Source organism: Vulpes lagopus, chromosome 7 (assembly GCF_018345385.1).
Source record: "Vulpes lagopus strain Blue_001 chromosome 7, ASM1834538v1, whole genome shotgun sequence".
Taxonomy (NCBI): domain Eukaryota; kingdom Metazoa; phylum Chordata; class Mammalia; order Carnivora; family Canidae; genus Vulpes; species Vulpes lagopus.
In genome coordinates this window covers 17,142,035-17,165,931 of record NC_054830.1, presented here as the reverse complement: position 1 = coordinate 17,165,931, position 23,897 = coordinate 17,142,035, and the positions used below count along the sequence as shown (strand labels likewise).

General features: G+C 38.7%; 1 protein-coding gene across 13 annotated transcripts in view; it reads left to right on the top strand.

Annotated features, from left to right (window-relative positions):
• Window positions 1–23,897, top strand: part of MAP4 (microtubule associated protein 4) — a 139,747-nt gene that overhangs the window by 13,239 nt on the left and 102,611 nt on the right. For all 13 annotated transcript variants that reach the window (XM_041761897.1, XM_041761907.1, XM_041761906.1 and 10 more), the window contains exon 3: window positions 12,250–12,315. In XM_041761897.1, coding sequence (XP_041617831.1) covers window positions 12,250–12,315 — 66 coding nt within the window. The remainder of the gene's footprint in view (window positions 1–12,249; window positions 12,316–23,897) is intronic.

The following is a 23,897-nucleotide window of genomic DNA, read 5'->3' as shown; positions in this document are numbered from 1 at the left end:
TTCTATGTGCATGGTTGAGTCTTTCTCAGTAATATCCCTCTTACAGTGGTAGGGTCTTCTGATGGTATCCTGCAGGATTCTGGGTAGGACTTCCTGCTCCTCTCCTAGGGTAAGAGAATATGTATTTTTACTATTTAAATTCAATTAACCAACGTAAGTACATACTTAGTTTCAGATGTAGTGTTCAGTGACTTATCAATTGCATAAGTCATCAGTGCTCATCACATCACATGCCCAGTTAACTCATCCCCCCACCCCCAAAAAAAAGGCAAAGGAGGATTTCTTCTTCTTCTTCCTTCTTCTTCCTTCATCTTCCTTCTTCTTCATTTTATTTATTCATGAGACACACACACACACACACAGAGAGAGAGAGAGAGAGAGAGAGAGAGAGAGAGAGAGGCAGAGACATAGGCAGAGGGAGAAGCAGGCTCCATGCAGGGAGCCCGATGTGGGACTTGATCCTGGGACTCTAGGATCAAGCCCTGGGCCAAAGGCAGGCACTAAACTGCTGAGCCACCCAGGGATCCTTCTTCTTCTTCTTCTTCTTCTTCTTCTTCTTCTTTCTTCTTTCTTCTTCTTCCCTCACTCCCTCCCTCTCTCCCTCCTTCTTTCTTTCTTTCTTCTTCTTCCTTCCTCCCTCCTCCCTCCTCCCCCTCCCCCCTCTTCTCCTCCCTTCTCCTCCGACCCCCCCCCCCAGGTTTTTATTTATTTAACAGAGATAAAGTGAGAGACCACAAGCAAGGGGGGAGTGGCAGAGTGAGTGGGAGAAGCAGGCTCCCTGCTAAGCAGGGAACCCAATGCCCATGCTGGGTTGATTTCAGGACCCTGGGATCATGACCTGAACTGAAGGCAGATGCTTACCTACCTGAGCCACTCAGGTGCCCTGGATATTTTCTTCTGAAACTCTTCACCAGCTGCAGCGGGTCTTTTTACCCAGGCCCTAGGGCTGACAGGGTTTGACACTCCTCCCCCACAGCAGCTCAGCTTTTGTTTGTGTAGTGTAGAAGGGCAGGCTAGGTTGGGGGAGCTGTCAGGGCTTCACACCTTTCCTTTAGTGGTGGCTTTGTCCCAAGTCTGCAGAAGGAGACTTTCCCACTCTGCTTACAGTCTTGTGAGCATCTGGTAAACATCTGTGCAGACAGACCTGCAAGTGGGTGTGAACTCCCCTTGTGTCTGTGGATGCTAGGGACTCTATACTCTCATACAACTCTTCTACTTAGCCTTTAGCCTGTCATTAAACTTTTTCTTTGAATTCTTTTAACTGCTAGTGTTACACCCTGCACTTCTCCCTCACATGCTCTGACCCAGGAGAGCCAGCGCTTACCTCCATCTAGAGGGCCATGTCTTGCTTTGGATTTCATTTTCTGTTTTCCTTTAGCTGTGCATTGCTTCCACCACCTGGGACTCAACTTAGGTGGGTGAGGATAATGACATGGCATCAGTAGATTTTCTTATGCTTCATCTTAGGTTACATGATTTGTGTATCATTAACAACCTCAGAAGAGGAAAGTTTTTTGGAAACTGTTTTGCTTATAAAAACTATTAAATTTTCTCTGATATTTTTAATGTGAATTACCTGTAATTAAGTACTATTAACAAAAAGTTCATTAATTCAGGGAGATTACTCTAGAAATTGGTAACAGTGGTTACTTCAGAAAGAAGTAACTGGCTGGAGTATAGGGGTGGGAGGGAGCCTTATTTTTACGGTATATCATTTTGGATCAGTGAGTTCTGTACACATACATTTGTTTATTAATCTGTTAAAAAGGAATATAAAATTTATAATTACAGTAGAACTACATTATAAGTTTCTAATTTTTTTTATATCACCTTATTTGTAGAAGGTTTGGTTAAGAGTAAGTCAGAGAGGGGTGCCTAGGTGGCTCAGTTGGTTAAGCATCTGCATTGGCTCAGGTCATAATCTCAGAGTCCTGAGATGGATGCAGTCCTGCTTTGAGGGAGTCTACTTCTCCCTCTGCCTGCAGCTCCCCCTGTTTGTTCTCACTCTCTATCTGTGTCAAATAAAAAATAAAGTCTTTAAAAAAAGGGTAAGTCAGAGAAGGAGAGGTGGCTGGAGACAATGAAGAAGAAAGGAAAAAAAAATTTTTTATTTCGTCTTGCAGAGATCTAAGGCAGTGAGTGAGCTTTCAGTGAACTCAGGGGCTTCTCTATAGTGAGTCTAATTTTTATAGATTATTAGACTGATGGATTTTGCCCAAATGATAAGTTTGTGTTTTGCTTGGAGAATGTTCTAAATAAGATGTTTTTTCTTGATGCTTCTTCAGAAGTGATGGAAGGGCAGTTGAATGGATTACATTTAATAGAACTCTTTGGATAGTGATGTTTCTATTTCTTTTAACTCTCACATGCCCACCCTAATTGCCCTCAACCTAAAAATAAGGGGTAAGCAAGCAGGGTGCTTTTATGACACTTATCAGAGTAGGAAAAGTTGCTTTCCCCGCCACCCCAAGGTACAGTTTTCCTGCCCCAGATCTGGAAACAATGATTTCTCAAAGCCTCCCTCCACTTCACAGCACGGGTGCTAAGGATCCTTTTTGCTACTGTATCTGTCATTGTTTTTAGGCCTTTTTGTGGATACACTCTACTTTTTTCCATTTTACCCCATCCAGTTTTGTTTCTGTATTTTTATCTTCTTATTGCTCCTGTAAAACATCTAAATATCCAAATACCTGGAAATAAAACTGGTGTCATACTACTTCTAAAATGTCACCCTGGGAAACCGTTCTCAAAATACTTTTTTTTTTTTTTTAATTTTTTTTTAATTTTTTATTTATTTATGATAGTGAGAGAGAGAGAGAGAGAGAGAGAGAGAGAGAGAGACAGGCGGAGGGAGAAGCAGGCTCCATGCACCGGGAGCCTGATGTGGGATTCGATCCCGGGTCTCCAGGATCGCCCCCTGGGCCAAAGGCAGGCGCCAAACCGCTGCGCCACCCAGGGATCCCCCAAAATACTTTTTCAGGATGTATGTATTGATTTTTTTTTCATCTTCAGAAATGTTACCTTCCCAATCATTGTTTATTATCAGCTCTATATGGCTCTGTTGTCAATGTCAGAGAGACAAAAGATGCCTTTCTCTTATATGTGAATAACAAAACAATAATATTTTTGTGACTTTTGTTCATTCAAAACATTGTTCTAGATGTTTGATGAGCATCTAGCACATTTTTGACCCTTAGACACAAATAGTTGGCAAATTTGTGAATAAGTCACTTAATTTTTCTGAATTCTGTGCCTAGGTAGTTCTATTTGTGGAAGTGATAGGATCCCTTCTCCCCAGCATTTCAGAAGGTTTTCAGGGCTAAGAACTGGCTTCTATAAAATGTTTTAACATAGGACAGTGGTTCTCAAAGTGTGGTTCTTGGACCAGCAGTATCCTATCACTTGGGCCCACATGGAATTAAAAACTGGGTATGGAGCTCAGCAGTCTGTGTTTTAAAAGCCCTTGCAGGGATCCCTGGGTGGCGCAGCAGTTTGGCGCCTGCCTTTGGCCCAGGGCGCGATCCTGGAAACCCGGGATCGAATCCCACATCAGGCTCCCGGTGCATGGAGCCTGCTTCTCCCTCCGCCTGTGTCTCTGCCTCTCTCTCTCTCTCTCTCTGTGACTATCATAAAAAAAAAAAAAAAAAAAAGCCCTCACAGCACCCGAGATTGAAAAACATTGGTCCAAGGGACTTAGACCAATGTTTAAGTCCTCAAAAGTATGATAACTAGATACTGCAAAGTTTCTTGTTTGGTTGGTTGGCCTTCTATCACAGAGCATCGCAGCCAACTTTATTGGCCACCAGAGGGCAGTGTTGGAACAAGCTTGACTTTTTCACAATAAGGTGCCCTTGCACTGAGATCATGCTGAACCCCCCCCAGGCCCCCGCAATTTGCCCAGAGTGACTCACTGTGTCCTGTGTCTGTCTTTCTCACAGCACACATGCCCTCTCAGCTTCTTGCTACTAATCTTCTCTGCCAAATTGGCTTACCAGCTCTGGGACTCTGAAATCACTTGTAAGAGAAGAGATTTTAAAACAGTAAATTTGAATATTTATATTTCTCAGAGTGTGTGATTAAGTCTAAAAAATTTGTAGTGCTTTCAGTGCTATAGGTGTTTAGCTGAGAAAGTTCTCATTTCATGAGATAGGTGTTCCTCTAGAGGAATTAGTCAGTGAACGAAGGCCGTGTTGTATCTTTTGAATTAGGGTGTAGGCAGTAATGCACAGTGAGCCTCTTTCCTACTCTAAAACCTAATTGTTGGGCAGCCTGGGTAGCTCAGCAGTTTAGCGCCACCTTTGGCCCAGGGCATGATCCTGGAGACCTAAGATCGAGTCTCACGTGGGGCTCCCTGCGTGGAGGCCGCTTCTCCCTCTGCCTGCGTTTCTACCTCTCTGTCTCTCTGTTTCTCATGAGTAGATAAATAAAATCTTTAAAAAAATAAATAAAATAAAACCTAATTGTTGGGGCGCCTGAATGGTGCAGTCAGTTGAGCATCCAACTCTTGGTATAGGCTCAGCTCAAGATCTTGGTTGAGCTCCCAGCTCAGCACAGTCTGCTTGAGACTCTCTCTCCCTCTGCCCCTCCCACTCTTTTATCTCTCTCTGAAATTAGTAAATCTTTTTTAAAAATTTAAAAAATAGGGGGCGGAAAAAAATAAAAAAATAAAAAATAAATAAAAAATAGGGGCCGGGCGGCCACGTGCTCCGGGCGGTCCCAGTGTCGCCTGGGGGTTGGGGGGGGGTGGGGTAAAATTTTTTTAAAAATAAAACTTACTGTTTTTATATTATAATGTTTGTTTGAATTTTCTCCTGGGCTTGGATTTTTTTTTTTTTTAAGACTGTTAGGTGTTATGTCGAATCTTAGTCTCTGTTTTATCTTCTGACTTCCTTGTTTTGCTTTTATTTTATTCTAGTAAGTTGCTTATTTCTTATACTCACAATTATTACTTAGTCTACTAATGTCACTTAAGCTAGATTTTTATATAAGGCAAAAGCTAATTTCAGTGGTCTCCCAAAGTTAAAGATTTAGTAGTGATCAATGTATAGTTAGTCTATAGGTTGATCAATCTATAGTTGAACAATCTGTAATCAGTGACAGTGAGAATAATATGGTTTTTAAGGTTTACTTAACACTATGTAATTGGCAAGAGTACTGCCTCCAGTATTACTAGATTTAGTCCTCATGATAACCGTGGAAGGTAGATATTATCCCATTTTCCAGGGGAGGCTGTGAAGGAAAAGCATGAGGGAGTTGCATTTGATCATTTGGTTAATAGTGACAGACCACAACTGAACCTAAATCTCCTGATTTTAAACCGTGTGTTCTTTCTGTGAAACCATTCCATCTTCATGGCTGCATACTTTCTGCTTAATTTAATGTCCTACAGATGCTATTTTTCAAAACCAAAGATTCACTTAACTCACAAGGCAAAATTATTAGACATGTAAGTACTGTTTTCGAGAAATGTAAATGACAGTCTTACTTCATTTGTTTAAAAACTTGAACTTTGAACCTGAGCACTCTCCTATGAATTCATATGAATTTGTGAAGTTTTCTACTTTCCTAGATAACTCTTTCACATCTTCTTTCTGTTCCAACCTCCAGCACTTGTTCTCCTGTTCATATTCTCAGCCAAAGACTTTTACAACAAAGAACCAATAGACTCAGTCAGAAGAGAAATTCTTGCATGGTATCCCTGCTACGTCTTCTACATATCTACCTTCTCCTGTGCTCTTTACTCTGCTCTTAACACTTGTTACTGGTGAACTGTGCTCTCACTCAGGATACTGCTACAGCAGTTATCTCTTCTCTCTCTCATCAGTTGTGTTGTTTCAGCTGGGTTATTCATCAGCACCAAACATACTGTAATTTTTTCCTTAAATAAAAAAATCCTGTCTCAATTGGCTGTCTAGCTCATTTACTACTTTTTTTCTGTTCCTTTGAAAAAGATGCCTCTACTACCTGTCCAGTTCTTTTCCTCTTGTTCTGTCTTGAACCCCCTCCTGTCCTGCAGTAGCCCATGCCATACCATCCAAACTGCTCCTTGTACATTTTGGAGCATGAATCCTGAAAAAAAAAAAAAAATGAATCCTGGATGGCCCCAAGATTTTAGCATGAGCAACTGAAAGGAAGAAATTGCCATATTTAAAATTGGGAAGGCTCTAGAAAGAGTAGATTTTGAGGGGAATATAAGAAATTCTGGTAATTTCAGGAATTGTCAAGTATGAATTACATGACAGCATAGAAGATTCTCAAGTTGAGAAGAGCAGTAGGCAGCTTGATAGGAGTTTGGAGTTCAGAGGACAGTTCTGGGCTGGAGATACCAACCAGGAGGTTGATGATATTTAAAAGGTGGTAGTTGTAAAGCATGTCATTTTCAGAATGTTTTACTTTTGCCATATAAAAATAAGTTACACCACTCTTTTCAGTGTATCCAAATGCTTCTAAATATATAACATTTTGATTCTCCTCATCATCTATTTTAAAAATGCATGAACAAGCTGTTCTTTATCATTGGAAATGTAAATCCTTCTTTTGATTTCTTGAGCTCTTATTTCTAGTCTGGGTCTGTCATAGACTTTCATCTTGTGCAGTACATTTTTATACTTGAAAAAATTTTTTTCTTGATTGTTACTATATTTTTGTAACAAAGTATGTGTGTAAGCTTAAAGTTTAATTGAAAAAGTTCCTGTAACCAAAAAGAAAAGAAAAGAAAAAGTTCCTGTAACCATAAGGCTTTTTAATATTAACTTGATCAAGAAGAAGAGTTATTATCATAGTTACTAGTGGTATACAGTTGATCACATATTACAACTTTTGGTAAATCATTACCATATAAAAGTTGAATTTGATTGGAAATGTTTTTCTTGGGGATCCCTGGGTGGCGCATCGGTTTGGCGCCTGCCTTTGGCCCAGGGCACGATCCTGGAGACCCCGGGATTGAGTCCCACATCAGGCTCCCAGTGCGTGGAGCCTGCTTCTCCCTCTGCCTGTGTCTCTGCCTCTCTCTCCCTCTCTGTGACTATCATAAATAAATAAATTTTTTTTTTGAAAAAAGGAAATGTTTTTCTTAATCATGAGGAATAATATTTTTCTCAGATCATGAATCTTTGGATCATTATTTTTTACTAGGATGAAAGAAGATTTAGTAATTTCTATTCTTACTACCTTTTTAAAAAAAAATTATTTATTCATGAGAGACAGAGAGAGGCAGAGACACAGATAGGGGGAGAAGCAGGCTCCTCTCAGGGAGTCCGACGTGGGACTTGATTCTTGGATCCGGGATCATGCTCTGAGCTGAAGGCAGATGCTCAACCACTGAGAGCCACCCAGGCGTTCAATCCTATTGCTTTTTTTTAAAAAAAAATGCTTATTTAGAGAAAGAGTGTGTGTGCAAATGGGAGGTGGGCAGAGAGAAGAGAAAATCTCAAGCAGATTTTCTCTGAGTACGGAGCTTGATGTGGGGTTCAAACCCAGAACCTTCAGATCATGACTTGAGCTGAAATCAAGAGTTGGATGCTTAATGGAGCCACCCAGGCACCCCTATTCCTATTGTTTTAATAGACTTAATAGCCAAAAACGTTTATTCACATAGTTAAGTATGTGGGAATGGAAGTCTTATTATGGCAATATCCTCCATTCTTTGAGTTGCATGTTAAAAATTCTATAAGTCAGTATTAGAAATTATTTTCAGTGTCCTATCAGAAGACAACTATATTATGACCTATTTCAATTTTGATGAGAGCAACGAACTGGAAACTGTCTAACCTGGAAGAGGATTTTACTCAGTCATTAGATAATTCACTTCGTTTAGGGGCTTGTTCTCATTTCATGGATGTGTGATGTTTTCTTTTATCCTTCTGAGGGAAATGAGGTAATTTTTTAAAAAGTCTCCTATTTGTTATATCAACATTGTCTCCCTGAGTGATATTTATTCTCTTTGAATGTGATGCCATACTTTTTTAGTAATAGTTTTCCTGTTATCGTGTGTGTGTATGCATGTGTTGTGTGTTTGTGTGTTTTATAAGGGTATTATGCCATATTTGCTTTTATTTTTTTCTTACTATGTCCTGGCATCTTCCCATTTCAGTACATGAAAAGCTACTTCATTTGTTTTAAAGTTACATATTATTTCACAATTTAGAGAATCTGTCAGTATTTGTTACTTTTTAAACAATGCTATAATAAACATCTCATTAACATTCATTTTTGTGTACTTTTATGTCTTTCTCTGAACTACATACCTAAAATGGATTGTCAAGTTAAACATTTCAAAATTTGATAGACTGCCAAATTGTCTCAAAACGGATGTTCCAATTTATATTCCTCTAGTGGTATAGGAGATTTTAACTGTTTTCTTACACTATTGCGAACAGTCACTTTTATTAAGTTTAAAAAGATTTTATCACTCTCATGACCAGAAGATGATATTTTTTGTGATTTGCATTTTCCTGTAATCTACATCTTATTTTATTATTTTACAATCTGCATTTTAAAATGAGGCAGATTTTAAAAATATGTATTCTTTCTTGAGCTAGAAAGAATAAATTTTATAAGTTTACTTTGTGGGAGTAAAAGGAAATTTATGCCAAACATGTTCTATCCCATATTTGGCATAAATATGGGCTAGAACGTTTAGTATCTCTCTGGGTAAGTAAAACATGGTACATGAAGCCCCAGCATGGTGCCTCGTTCATAGTGGGTATTTAATTAAAAAAAGTCTGTTGTCTTTCAGTCCTTGATTTCCTTTTTCTTCCAGTTAATTCGCATTCTCTTTTCGGGCTGCCCTTGTTCTTTAGGGTGTTCTCTGTAGTTCTTTCTCTGTTATCTGAGATAACAGAATGAAAGATCTTTTCAGTGAGTTTATGTGAAAAATTTCTGCCTCAGATTTGTGGGAGTCAGAAGGGTGGATAGTGTAGTTTCTTGTCTTTCAAAGTAAAATCTTGCATTTTATATTTTTGTAGCATACATTCTAGATTTTGATTTGTCTTAATGAAAAATATCTCCTGTTAGCTTCTTGAGAATGACTCATGGGAAACTCTTGGGTTGGCAAGTTGATTGCAGAACTAGACAGGTCGCTGAAATGTTAGAGCCTTTGAGAAAAGGTTGTACATCTTTATATTAATCTGTATAGTCAGTGCAATTTCATTTGGGATATAGAAGAGCAAAAGAACCACAATAACCAGAACAATTTTGGAAAACACTTAGAGGACCTACATTACTTCTTTTAAAGACTATACAGATTCACTTATCGAGATGGTATAGTACTGGAAAAATGAAGAGATTTATAGGCCAGTGGAATAGAAGAGAGAGTCCAGAAATAGATCACACGTAATATGGATGGATATTGATTTTTCAACAAAGATGCAAAGGCAATTAAGTGGAATAAGGATAGCCTTTTCAACAAATGATACAGGAGTGATTAGATGTCCATATGCAAAAATACAAAATCTAGGGACGCCTGGGTGGCTCAGCGGTTGAGTGTCTTCCTTGGGCTCAGAGTGTGATCCCGGAGTTCCGGGATGGAGTCCCACATTGGACTTCCTACATGGAGCCTGCTTCTCCCTCAGCCTATATTTCTGCCTCTCCCTCTCTGTGTCTCTCATGAATAAATAAATAAAATCTTCAAAAAAAAACCAAAACAAAACAAAACAAAATCTAGACCATATCTAACATCATATACAAAATTTATCATGTATCACACGCCTCAGTATGAGATCTAAATTTGAAAGCTATAAGAGTTCTAGAGGAAAACATAGAAAAATCCTATGACCTTGGGTTGGACAAAGATTTCTTTTTTTAAAGATTTTATCTATTCATTCATGATAGAGAAAAAGAGAGAGGGGCAGAGACACAGGCAGAGGGAGAAGCAGGCTCCACTCCAGGAGCCTGACGCGGTACTTGATCCCAGGACTACAAGATCATGCCCTGGCTCAAAGGCAGGCGCTAAACCGCTGAGCCATCCAGCGATCCCCTGAAGATTTCTTTTTAAAATTTTTTATTGAAAAATTTTTAGGGCAGCCCCAGTGGCTTAGCGGTTTAGCGCTGCCGTCAGCCCAGGGTGTGTGATCCTGGAGACCTGGGATCGAGTTCCACGTCAGGCTACCAGCATGGAGCCTGCTTCTCTCTCTTTCTCTCTCTCTCTCTCTGTATCTCTAATAAATAAATGATATTAAAAATTTTTTTAATATATTATTTTTTAAAGATTTTATTTATTTGACAGAGAGAGAGAGCACAAGCAAGGGGAACAGCAAGTAGAGGGAGAGGGGGAAGCAGAACAGGGAGCCTGATGAAGGGCTTGATCCCAGGACTCTGGGATCATGGTCTGAGCTGAAGGCAGATGCTTAACTGACTGAGCCACCCAGGCACTGCCATGTTTTTTAGATTTTTAAGTAGGCTCCATGCTCAGCATGGAGTCACTGTGGAGCTAGAACTCACAACCTTGAGATTAAGATCTGAGCTGAAACCAAGAGTTGGTCACCCAGCCGACTGAGCCACCCAGGAGCCTCTAGAGAAAGATTTCTTAGATACCTCACTGAAAGCCTAAGAAGGCATGAGGGAAAAGTGAAAAACCAGAGTTCATCAAAATTTAAACTTTTGCTCTGCAAAAGATAAAGTTAAAATGAAAATCTGAGGCATCTGGGTGGCTCAGTGGCTGAGCATCTGTCTTTGGCTCAGGTCATGATCTTGGGGTCCTGGATTGAGTTCCCCATTGGGCTCCCCACAGGGGGCCTGCTTCTCCCTCTGCCTGTGTCTCTCTGCCTGTCTCTATATCTTTCATGAATAAATAAATAAAATCTTAAAAAAAAAAAGATTGAGGGATCCCTGGGTGGCGCAGCGGTTTAGCGCCTGCCTTTGGCCCAGGGTGCGATCCCGGAGATCCGGGATCGAATCCCACGTCGGGCTCCCGGTGCATGGAGCCTGCTTCTCCCTCTGCCTAGGTCTCTGCCTCTCTCTCTCTCTGTGTGTGTGTGTGACTATCATAAAAAAAAATAAATAAAAAATAAAAAATAAATAAAAAAATAAAAAAAAAGATTGAAAATCCAAGTTACAAGCTGAGAGGAAATATTTGTAGAATTCATCTGATAAAGGGTTGGTATTCAGAATATATAAGGAATCCTCAACACTCAAGAGGAAAACAACCCAAATGAAAATGATCAAAAAATTTGACCATTCAGTTCACTAAAGAAAAGGATGGCAAAACACATGTAGAGATGCTTTTAGCATCTTCAATTATTAGGGAATGAGGCACAACTGTATTCTATTAGAATAACTAATATTAAAGAACAAAACCAAAAACTGTTCTCTGCTTCCAGAAGTGATACTGGTGACCATGTAATTCTCGCCCTCAGAAGCAATAATGATGCCCTCCCTGGACTTTTTATGTGAGACTTGGTTTTATTTATTTATTTATTTATTTATTTATTTATTTATTTATTTAAGATTTTATTCATTCATGAAAGACCCACAGAGAGAGGCAAAGACACAGACAGAGGAAGAAGCAGGCTCCATGCAGGGAGTCCGACGTGGGACTCGATCCTGGGTCTCCAGGATCACGCTCTGAGCTGACAGCAGACACTTATCCGCTGAGCCACCTAGGTGTCCCATGAGAGTTGTTTTATTTTTATTTTTTATTTTTTATTTTTATTTTTTAAAAGATTTTATTTGTTTATTCATGAGAAACACAGAGAGGGGAGAGAGAGAGAGGCAGAGACACAGGCAGAGGGAGAAGCAGGCTCCATGCAGGGAACCTGATGTGGGACTTGATCCCAGGTCTTCAGGATCACGCCCTGGGCTGAAGGTGGCGCTAAACCGCCAAGCCACCCGGGCTGCCCATGAGAGTTGTTTTAAATGGTCCTGTGCCCTTGTAGCATTGGATTTGAATCACAGATACAGAACCTGTGGTGCTTCATAATGGTTTTATGGAATATAATGGTAATTTTGACAGTTTAGAGAACAGAAAAGATTTCAGCATTCTTTTTTTTTTTTTTTTTAAAGATTTCAGCATTCTTATTGAGAAGGGTGGTTCTATAGAGTAGAGTTTGAGTATCATAAAGTTGAATGACTTTGTTCTGTTCTGTTTTTCTGGTTTCCTTTTATTGAGTCTTTAACTTTTAGACAGATTTTTATCTGCTTTAAGTTCCTGCTGTGAAGAGTAACAGAATTCTACCTGGTTAGATAGTGTCGAATCTGTGTTTCCTGTCGCTGTCTGTCACCTTGAGTAATTATCCTTTGTGGTTGTTGCAGGTGCTCCATCGAAACCAACAGGGCTAGCCAACGGTGATCATGGAATAGAAGGCAATGATACTGCAGGTAAGTGGATCCCAGCATTCCCTAAACAGTCACAGTAAACACCTTGATGAGCTCCTATGAGGATTGAATTCTTGTCACAAGAATTATTTCTGAGGGTATTATTGTTCTTGCTGGATGTATACAAATCCAGGGCCATCTGCCATATAACATCTCCAACAGCAGAAAAGAAGAGTGAATTTCCTTTGACTTTTCTTGACTATTGGTTGTAGTTTGATCCACAAGAGCTGGATCAATCTTAAAAATACACTTATAATAAGATACACACTAATCATCATCAAAATATGTTATATTGGAGACCTTTGGCCGCTACAGCTCTTTTATACAGTGCACTTAGCTTACATTCTATGGCTTGATGTTAGGAAACCTGTGAGCTGCAAATTAAAATTCTTCAGTCTTTTTCTTTTCATTTTTACCCCTGTTTAACTGTTACTTTTGAAATCGGTTTCTAACTCCTAGCCCATGAACTAGGTAGGGCTTTGATACTCCCATCAGCTAATACTGAGCTCCTGTGGCTTCCCACCTCATAACTAGCACCAGCCCCCGACCTACAATGTGTCTGTATTGAGCAGAATTCTCGAAGCAGTAGCAGGGTTCATAGGAATGTATTATGCAAATCTTCTCTTAGGTAGCTGGTAGGAGAGTCAGGTTGTATTTTTGTGAGTAACTGCACTTACTTTGCAGTTGTGATCAGGCTGACACTGTTGACCCAAATGAAAAGACATGTAATGGTCAAGTAAATTGTTCTTTGCCACATAGTGTGCTCTTAACTGGGGTATAACATTTGGTTGGCATTCCTGCATTGGAGGCAAGCACTAGGTATGGGTTGTGTCAGTGTCTCTCTTGTATGCATGCCTCAGCCTGGAGAAGACTTTTCTTGAGCCGCCATACAATTTCTTGGTTTTTAAGGCTTCCAGAGAGCCTTCTGTTAGGAACAGCAATTAATCCAGGATTTATCCTTTACTCTCTGACCTTTGGAAATGTTGTATATATCTTTGTACCATAGATTTACAGATGGTTGTTTTCCATTTGTGTCAAATGTAGTTTTTACCCAGTGACATTGACATCCTTATTAGTAGTTCATAACTTAGAAACTCTTTACTTTGAATGGTAAAAATAAAAATAACCAGAAGTGCCACTTTATCTTCTAGTTTTGTGAACTGAAATTTTTTATTTCCTTGATCATCTTTGCTATATTATTGACTGTTTCTGTGCTTGCTTCAAAAGCCAAGTCATCTGTGTAATACAGTTTTAAGGAAGCATGTATGGAAATATCCTGGTGATTAAAGGAGAAGCTTGAATGTGAACTTTTAAAAAAATGAGTTAAGTTCAGCATTCTTCAACCAGGAGGGCATGCCAGGGAAAAGAAAGGCTTGGAGCAGGTTGATTGGATGAGCCAGTTGAAAGAGCCGGTGCCATTTGCACCCAGAAAGGAAATAGCTATCAAAGTTAGAATATATTTTGTCTCCAGCAAGATGTCAAGTATGACCAAAAGAGGCACAAACTCTGTGTATCGGTTGCTTCCCATCCCAACTCCTAATAGCATAGGGGAAAAAAAAAAAAAGAACTGGAAAAACATACAGCCTGGCCCTTACTGTTTTCAGACTTTTAGTTCCCTGGTGACAAAAAAGAACTCAGATATTTATGAACTGCCCAGTGACATTATGGCAGCAGTTAGACTGTAGTTTGCATACCTGGGAAGATGTGTGCATTCTGCATTTGACAGCTTGAAGATCTGCATGCTTCACCAGGGGTGGGGAAGGAACAGGGAGGGGGACTGAGAGTGCATGTTTCTGGAGCATGTTGTGACCTTATTCTAATTTGGCCATTACTAAAGCAGAGCACGTAGCCCAGTACCATTTGAAAATTCCCATTGCTGTTTTGTTCAGGATTTTGTCTCTAGTCCTAATTGCAGACCAGCTCTCCACTGATAGCTATAAAGGGTTTATGAGCATCTTGCCATGTTGAACTTGCTGTTTACTAATGACCTGTGCTTTTCTGCCCTTTCCTTCCTCTTCCTACTTCTTCCTCCCTTTCTATTTTTCTCCTCCTAGAAGCCTAGCGTGTCTCTCCACACTGGGGCTGCTGCAACACCAGGCCAGTGATCTTTCCTAAGCACCGTTACACTTCTAAAACCTTCAGCATTTTGCAGAGCTTTGCTTTTCCTTCCTGGACACGGTGTAAAAGAAGCTGAGGGTAGTTCTCCGGGGCCTATTTCTGCTGATGCCTGAGCAAACCACCTGCTTCTTCTTGTGCTCTGCAGGGCTTGATGGAACCTCCTTTCCCTTTGTGAGCACAAAGTACAAGATGAATTCTTTTTTTAAATTTTAGTATTTTATAAAGGTCATCTTAAGGTCTTTTGTTTCGTGTTCTCTTTTAAAACTCATTTCATCATTTAATTCAATCTCATGTTTTTCTTTTCTTTAAATATTTTGAGTTGGCCTTTTCCATTTGGTTTTCAGATCTTCAAAATGAATCAGGATCTCTTAACACCAAAAGAGAACATGTGCTTTCATAAAGGGATTGAGTCCACCAGTACTGCGGCTGACCCTCCCTTTCCTCTCCCTCTCCCTTCTCTCTCCCTCTATGAGCTTGCTTTTAGGGAAGGGTAATCTTTCAGGTGTTTTTCTCCACCTTACTGAAAATCTAAATAATGATAGCTATTTTAATTTAAAGTTTTCCAATTTAGAGTAGCTCTGATTGAACATTGAAAAGCATTTCCTCAAATTAAACAATCTTTTGTTATTTGTAAGTTGGGCTGGAATTGTTTCTGTGACGAAATTATGGTTTATTTGTCTAGAGGCTTAGATTCTCTTGAAAATCTGATCACCTTTTGTTGTGTATGAAATTTTATAACCAAAGTTACTTTCATAACATGGTCATGAGCTATCAAAACAAGAATTGAGAAGTTAAAGAAAATGCAACCCTGTATTGTTAGGCTACTGGGATATTGATACAGAAAGAAAACAACTTTTTCTGTAAAAACATGGGACTGAAAATACATCAGAGTACACTGAAGAACCACAACCAGCGTATCCAGTTTTCTAAGGAAATAAATAGTTATCAGATTGAACTCGAACTCTGTTCAGATAATGTCTGGTATCCCTTTGACCTCTGGGGCAGCCAGCATGCCAGTGGGATTGGTGGACCACATGTGAAGACTTTTACCATGTATATTAGCATTTATACTCAGTGTATTCTGAAGATTGTCCCAATGGGACTTTCTTATTCTTATGCCTCATTTTCCCACACTAATAGCTAGAAAACCTAGAAGAGCCATTTGGAAAAAGTACTGCGGAACTTTTCAGATAATAAGCTTTGATTGGATTTTTAGAAATAGAATATAAAACCTGGGCCATGTTTTGAACTCTTAGAGGAGTTCTGGTTTAAGATTCAGAATGTGAAATACTCTTTAATTTTCTATCCTCTTACTGATTATGGAGGTTATCATAATCACCAACTTATTGATTGTTTCAGATTAAAATAAATAATTGGCAGGATGTTCTGAGGAAGATTTTGAGATGTACATTATTTTAGATTCTCTTGATACAGAATTGCGTTTGAGCTGGAAAAATCAGACTATTATGGTAGTTCAAACTGATCCCTGTAATGACTTCTGTGAGTTAGTGGAGAAAAGACACTTAAAGGAGGCACATTTTAGAGAGAAATGCTGATGCTTACCTTCTAAGCATTTGATAAAATATGAAAGAAAACTCGTACCATAGGAGAGCACCCATCAAATAAAATGTAGCATTTTCCCTTTGTGGTGCAGTTGTTCAGTATGTTTTTTGGTTCTCTTTGTGTTTGTTTGATTTGGTTTTGGTTTTTTGGCTAGGGAACTTTTCAAAACTGGTAATGCTAACTTTTTAAGGATCATGGATGACATTTTTCTATCACCTCTAATTAGTCTCTACAGCTTGTCTAAGTGACAGGTGTTTGGAGAAGCCTGGGTGCAGCTCTACTCTGGCAGTGGTCAAGGGACACACTCACATTCCATCTTCTTGATTTATTCCATCTTTATTTCCATTTTGCTGTTTTTGTTTGACTTTTTCCCCCCGTTATATGTGTGTTTTTTTTTTTTAATGGAATTGAAATTTTCTACTACTAGCCAGCTGAAATGTGGTATATCTTGTTAGCTCTCTTTCTCCTGGATGTTTCATTTTGTTTCACATATAGCTTTGTATGAAACAGCCAGTTCTGTAAGGAAATGCTGTGTTGCCCCATTGTGGTACCACCCAAGTGTGAGGTTGCCAATCTGTCAGGGTTGTTCTATTGAAATATAATGTTTTTTATATGTAATCTTTCTCTCTTTTCTTTTCTTTCCTTTTTCGGCCCAATGTTGAAGATGTAGAACTTTGTTTACAAATAATATTTTATATAATCTCATTCGTGTACCTGAGTTTATATATTTTGTGATTTTAGATTTCAATAGTTTGTATATTGGGACATTTTAATGTGATCATTGTGCTAAATAAATTTCACTAATAAACATCTTACATTAACACCTAACAGACTGGATTTTGGTTGGAGTCTCAATTATTGAAGTATGATGTGAATAAGACATGAGTTTGGCAAATAAAGACTCTTGAGAAATGAGTTCTCAGTCTAACTAAGCTTCTGATCGCATTCATAATAATTTCATAACTGTGTGGGCTTTTTACTTTTTGCCAGGCATTTTCATTTTGACCGTGTTGTCACTTTTTGATTCTCAGAGTACCTCCTTTTTATCCAGAATTTGTAAGACTTAAGAAGCCCAAATGACTGATATTGTATAGCATTTGATGAGAAAAACAGTTGGCAGACCAGCAATATGTGGTTAACTCAAGAGTTTCATGGCATATCAATTATTGTTAGATGCCTTCTGATACTACATGTATGGTTAGTTAAAATTCATGTTCACAGTCTTCCTAAAATAGCTTCTGAATTATCAATTGAAAATGTTAAATTCAATGACATTTTAGTTTTGTAACTTTATTATTTGATGATCTCTAGTATGCTGCAACTGGGAAGAATTCAACAGAATGCCCAACTCCCTACCCATTCTGGGTTAGTGTTTCTTTGCAGTAGGTAGATTTGCGAATGCAGTATGTTGCTGAATTAAGACATTGAAAAGATTCTGTGCCTAAGGTAATTTGCGTGGCATAAACATCTTTTTTAGCTTCGCAGACATTTCTCTTTTTTGAGATTATTTATTTATTTGAGAGAGAGAGAGAGTGCGCATTTGTGCAAGCAATCACAGGCAGGGGGAGCTACAGAGGGAGCTGCAGAGGAGAGAGGGGGAAGCAGGCTCCCCACTGAACAGGGAGCCTGACATGAGGCTCAATCCCAGGACCCCCAGGATCACGGCCTGAGCCAAGGACAGGCACCCAACCGACTGAGCCACCTAGGCGCCTCTTGGCAGACATTTTTTTTTGTTAATAAAGCTCAATTTAGTGTTCTTAGATTTCCATTTTATTTTATTTTATTTTGTATTATATTAATTTTATATTATATTAATATTATATTAATATTATATTATATTATATTTATTATATTATATTATATTTAGAGAGTGAGTCAGAGAATGAGCAGAGGGAGGGAGAGGGAAGAGCAGACTCTGCTGAGCAAGGAGCTGCAGGCTCAATTCCCGGACTCTGGGATCATGATTTGAGCCAAAGGCGGACATTTAACTGACTGAGTCACCAGGTACCGCTCCTTTTTCTCCTTTTTTTTTTTTTTTAAGATTTTGTTTTTAAGTAATCTCTTCACCTACCACCCCAGGATTGAGTGACATGCTCCACCAACTGAGCCAGCCAGACACCATCTTAGGTTTTCTTTTATTAAGAGGGCTTAACACAATCTCTTCTTAGGTTTAAAGCACAAGAATTTGGGATCCCTGGGTGGCACAGCGGTTTAGCACCTGCCTTTGGCCCAGGGCACGATCCTGGAGACCCGGGATCGAATCCCACATCGGGCTCCCGGTGCATGGAGCCTGCTTCTCCCTCTGCCTGTGTCTCTGCCTCTCTCTCTCTCTCTCTGTGTGACTATCATAAATAAATAAAAATTTTAAAAAAATAAAGCACAAGAATTTAAATACTATAAATCACGAACCTCACTTTCTTACAAGTTACACTAGGATTAACCCTTTTGGTGAGATGGGGACAATTCTCAGATCTTATTAGTATATTCATTTTCATGAAAATGAGATGAGGGGTTTCTGGGTGGCTCAGTAGGTTAAGTGTCTGGCTCTCAATTTCGGCTCAGGTCATGGTCTCACGGGTCATGAGATTGAGCCCCATGTCTGACTCTGGGCTCTGCTGGAAGTCTGAGGATTCTCTCCCTCTGCGCTCCCCCCTCACCACCTCCTCACTGTCTTTCCAAAAATAAATAAAAATATTTTTAAAAACAAGAACAACAAAAACCATTGTGATGAAACCTGGCTACTATTGGCTTCTTCCCCCCTTGTAGACCTCATAATATGGTGGAGCTAGGAGGCTAGATAGGATTCTGGACAAAGACACAGGACTGATGGGGTGGGAACAGAATGTCCACTTTGTTTCTAAGTCACATGTAAGAGTGGATTATCCTCAATTTTATATTGATGCTGTTTCCATTAAAGTGAAGTCTTAATAAGACTTAACCACAAATTATTTGTGGTATAAGTAAATGTCTTTGCTACCAAGGAGGCTAAGCTAGATGCAGTGTTACTGCTGGTTTCCATTGTGAGTGGACTAAGTGGTCTCTTATTGTGAGAAGCGTTCTGAATGTGATGTGATATCAATCCCCTAGGTCATGCCTGCAGGGAAACATAAAATTGCTTTGTTGGGGGGCAGCCCTGGTGGTGCAGCGGTTTGGCGCCGCCTGCAGCCTGGGGTGTGATCCTGGAGACCTGGGATTGAGTCCCACATCGGGCTCCCTACATGGAGCCTGCTTCTCCCTCTCCCTCTGCTTGTGTCTGTGAATGAATGAATGAATGAATAAATGAATGAATGAATAAATAAATCTTTAAAAAATTTTGCTTTGTTGGAATGTAATGATCCAAATGAGATCTCAGGTGTTTCTTCATTGTCTCCTGTAGCATCAGATAGAATTCAAGGAATTTAGCATTAGAAAAATTCTGAGAAACCAAAAATGTGAACTCTTAGAAGAAATACAAATCTATAATGTTAGAGTTTCTAAACAGTTATTATAACCCTCCTCTAAGTTGTCATAACTTATAAATGAAACCCAAACATAAAGCTGACACTGTGTTCCTAGATGTAGACACAGCAAGACATCCTTTCTCCTTTCCTGCTCCTTGAATCCTGGAAATAAAGATTTGGTTTTTTTCTTTCTTTTTCCAGATATGAGATGCATGTTGGAGACACATCAGTAAAAAAAAAAAACACCTAATGTTTCTTGAAGTTTTATTGTTGGTTCATGGTTTTCTGGTAAAAACGTAAAACTTCTCAGAAAATTCCACAATACACCCGTTAATACAATATGTTACATTCCGTTCGTGGATATTTAGGACTGCCTTGAAAACCAGCTTGTGCACAGAGCATTTAATTATACAGTGAGCCATTTGATTTTAGTTTCTTTCTTCTTTTAAGAAAAAGATTTTATTTATCTATTCATGAGAGGGGGAGCGGGGAGGCAGAGCCTTAGGCAGAAGGAGAAGCAGGCCCCACACAGGAAGCCCGATGCGGGACCCGGTCCCAGGACTCCAGGATCACAACATGAGCTGAAGGCAGGTGCTCAACCACTGAGCCATCCAGGTGTCCCTATTTTAGTTTCTTTTTGGAGCTTGGTATTGAATAAGACAGAACAGCTTCTTCCTGAGTGTTGAGTGAATCTGTTTTGAGTGAATCTGTTACTCTGTTATACTTTTTAAGCCATAACTTTGTTTATATGATTTGATTCTCTTTATGGAATGAAACTCCACCTTATGCCAAAAGGCATATGTAGATAATAGAATATTTTTCTTCATTTGCAGTTTCATAAGTAATTATGAATACATTCTCCTTTCTAAAAATAAATTAAAGCGTCACAGATACAGCCATATTCTGTCAGAGGCCGGAGGAGTTTTACTCAAAGAACTAATATTCACACCCAGCTTCTGTAAATTGACTTTGTATTTTTACCTGAATGTAGACTCAAACTGGTTTTTCTGATAATAAGGATTACTTTTATTTGCATAATACATTAGAATTTGTAAACTTTTTTGGAATGTGTTAACAGTATATTTGTCTTTCTTTTGAAGAGGTTGAAGTTAGGTTAATAATAGAGCTCAAAACTGATCCTAGGCTGATGAGCCCTGTATTCTTTCTACCATAATATGTCATATCACAGTGGGTCTTCTAAGTGCTAATGAAGCATCACAAAGGCAGTTGGAAGGAATGGACCTCTAAAGGCCTTTTTTTTTTTTTTTTTTTTAAGATTTTTATTTATTTATCCATGAGAGACGCAGAGGCAGAGGGAGAAGCAGGCTCCATGCAGGACTCGATCCTGGGACCATGGGATCACGACCTAAGCCAAAAGCAGATGCTCAACCACTGAGCCACCCAGGCGTCCCTATAATGGCATTTTTAAGGCACTACTTTCTAGTAGAAAATCCAAGTCAAGGCAAGGTCTTTGTATGTATGTAGGTAGTTTATTTTGAGAAGTGATGCCATGAAACAAAGGCATGCCATGAAACAAAGACCCTAGGGGGCTAGGAAGAGTGAAATTGGAAAGAGGAAAAGCCAGTATGATGAAGTATTATTAACTTTGTCACTTCTGTGGACAAAGTGGCCTTAATCCTGTGCCATTTCTTGGTTAACTGTTGTGCTTCTGGCCCTTTTTCTGGCCAGCCTGCAGATGTCTCATCACTAGCATCAGAAATGATACGAGGCAGAAAACTCTGGTTTGGTTGAAATAAAGGGCAATCAAATCACACCTACATGCAGCTGGGTAGAGTAAAACACGGACTTTTAAGTAAGATTGGACGCGAGGTGTCTAATTAACCAAGAGGTTCATTCAACAAGATTCCTCTCCTTATGCCTTATCATAAGGAATGAGGTTCTTGAATTCTATAGAAGGAAATTTGAAGGAATTCCACCTATCATGGAACTAATTTCCAGAACCTAATTGTTAGAAACTAGAACTAATCACAAAAATTAGTTCTGGAATTTTCCATCCTAATTTTTTCTTCTGGAATCAGTTTCAGTAGTTCCTTCCTTTTAAGGAATTTGGCTATTTCATCTTTACTTTGTTGACATGCTGTTTCTAATTTTCCCTTATAAACCCTTTTAGTTCCGTAAAATTGGTGTTGATATCTCTTCTTGGATTTCTGAGTTCAGTAATTTCAGTCCTGTCTCTTTTTCCTGATCAGCACAGTTAAAGATTTGTTAAATTTGTCAATCTTTTCAAAGGATCCAACTTTTGGTTTTGTTGAGTTTTCTCTGTTTTTCTGTTTTCTACTTCATTTATTTTCACTCATTTTATTATTCCCTTTCTTCTGCTTGCTTTGGGCTTAGTTTGCTCTTCTGGTTTCTTTTTTCTTTTGTTTTCTTTTTTTTTTTAAGATTTATTTATTTATTTATTCAGAGAGAGCGAGAGGGAGGCAGAGACACAAGCAGAGGGAGAAGCAGGCTCCATGCAGGAAGCCCGACATGGGACTCGATCCTGGGTCTCCAGGATTACATCCCTGGCTGCAGGCAGCACTAAACCGCTGCGCCACTGGGGCTGCCCTCTTCTGGTTTCTTAAGGTGGAAAATTATGTTATTGATTTGTGATTTATTTTTAAACCCTCCCTTTAATGTAGGTATTTACAGCTATAAATTTCTCTCTAAGCACTTCTTTATCTGTATCTTATAAGTTGGGGTGTCTTAGGTTTTCATTTTCATTTAAACTGTTTTCTAATTGTGTGTGATTTCTTTGATTGGTAACTTAAGTGTGTTGTTAATTTCCACTATTTGTGAATTTCACAGACTGCCTTCTGTTGACATTTTATAATTTCATTCCATTGTAGTTGTAGAACATACTTCGTATGATTTCAGTCCTTTTAATATATTCAGGCTTGTTTTATGGCCTAACATATGGTCTGTCGTAAAAAATGTTCCATGTGTACTTGAGAAGAATGTATATTCTGCTGTTGTTGCATGGAATGTTCCATAAAACATCTGTTAGGTCTAGTTGGTTTATAATGTTGCTCAGGTCCACTATTCATTATTGGTATTCTCTCTAGTTCTATTAATTATTGAAAGTGGGGTTTTGAAGTCTCCAATAATCATTGTTGAACTGTCTTTTATTTCTCAGTTTGATTAGTTTTTAATTCATGTATTTTAAGGCTCTAATGTTTTATTTTTTATTTTTTAAAGGTTTTATTTATTCATGAGAGAGAAAGAGAGAGGCAGAGACTTAGGCAGAGGGAGAAGCAGACTTCATGCAGGGAGCCTGATGTGGGACTCCATCCCAGCACCCCAGGATCATGCCCTGGGCTGAAGGCAGACGCTCAGCTGCTGAGGCACCCAGGCGTCCCAAGGGCTCTAATGTTGTAAAGGAAAAATTTGAATAATTAACTCCTACATGGTTTTTATAGTGCTCATGGATTAATTCCTTTTGAAAAATTCTAGGCTGTGAAAAAAAAAAAATTCTAGGCTGTGGATAAAAGCATATTTACAAATGATTACTACAACTGTGAGCTTCTAGGAGCTTCCAAAGCAGCAGCAAAATGTCAGTCATTGGTAGGAAGATTTAAATGCATTTTCAAAAGATGATTTTTTTCTTTTAAAATTCAACCAATTTTTTTGGTAGAAATAGGAAAATCTATCCTAAAATTTATATGGAATCTCAAAGGACCCTAAATAACCAAAACAGTCTTGAAAGAGAATAAAGTTGGAGATTTCACACTTCCTGATTTCAGAACTTCATTGCAATGCTACAGTAATCAAAATGGTGTGGTTCTCAGATAAATATAGACCTATAAATCAAGGAATAGAATAGAAAGCACAGAAATAAATCCTTGAAAATATAGTCAAATGATTTCAACAAATAGTGTTAGGACAGCTGTATATCCATACACAAAAGAGTGACATTGTACCCTTACTTTACACCATATGCAAAAATTAACGCAAAATGGATTAAAGACTCAACATAGGAGCCAAAACTATAAAATTCTTAGAAGAAAACATAGGGCAAAAGCTTCGTGACATTGGATTTGGGAGTAATTTCTTGAATAGGATACCAAAATACAGTCCACAAGTAAAAATAGATAAACTGAACACATAAAAGTTGAAAACTTTTGTGCATCAGAGGACACTATCAGTAGAAGGCAACCCACAGAATGCGGGAAATTTTCATAAAATATATGTCTGAAAAAAAAAATATGTCTGAATAAGAGATTAATATCCAGAGTATATAAAACACACCTATAGCTCCACAACATATAAACAAACCACTAGATTAAAAATGTGCAAGGGACTTGAATAGACAGTTCCCCCACAGAAGATCTGCAAATAGGGATAAGCATATGCAAATATGCTCAACATCACTAATCATTAGGGAAATACAAATCAAAACCACAATGAAATATCACTTCACACTCATTAGGATGACTATTTTCCAAAAAATCCAAATAAAATAAC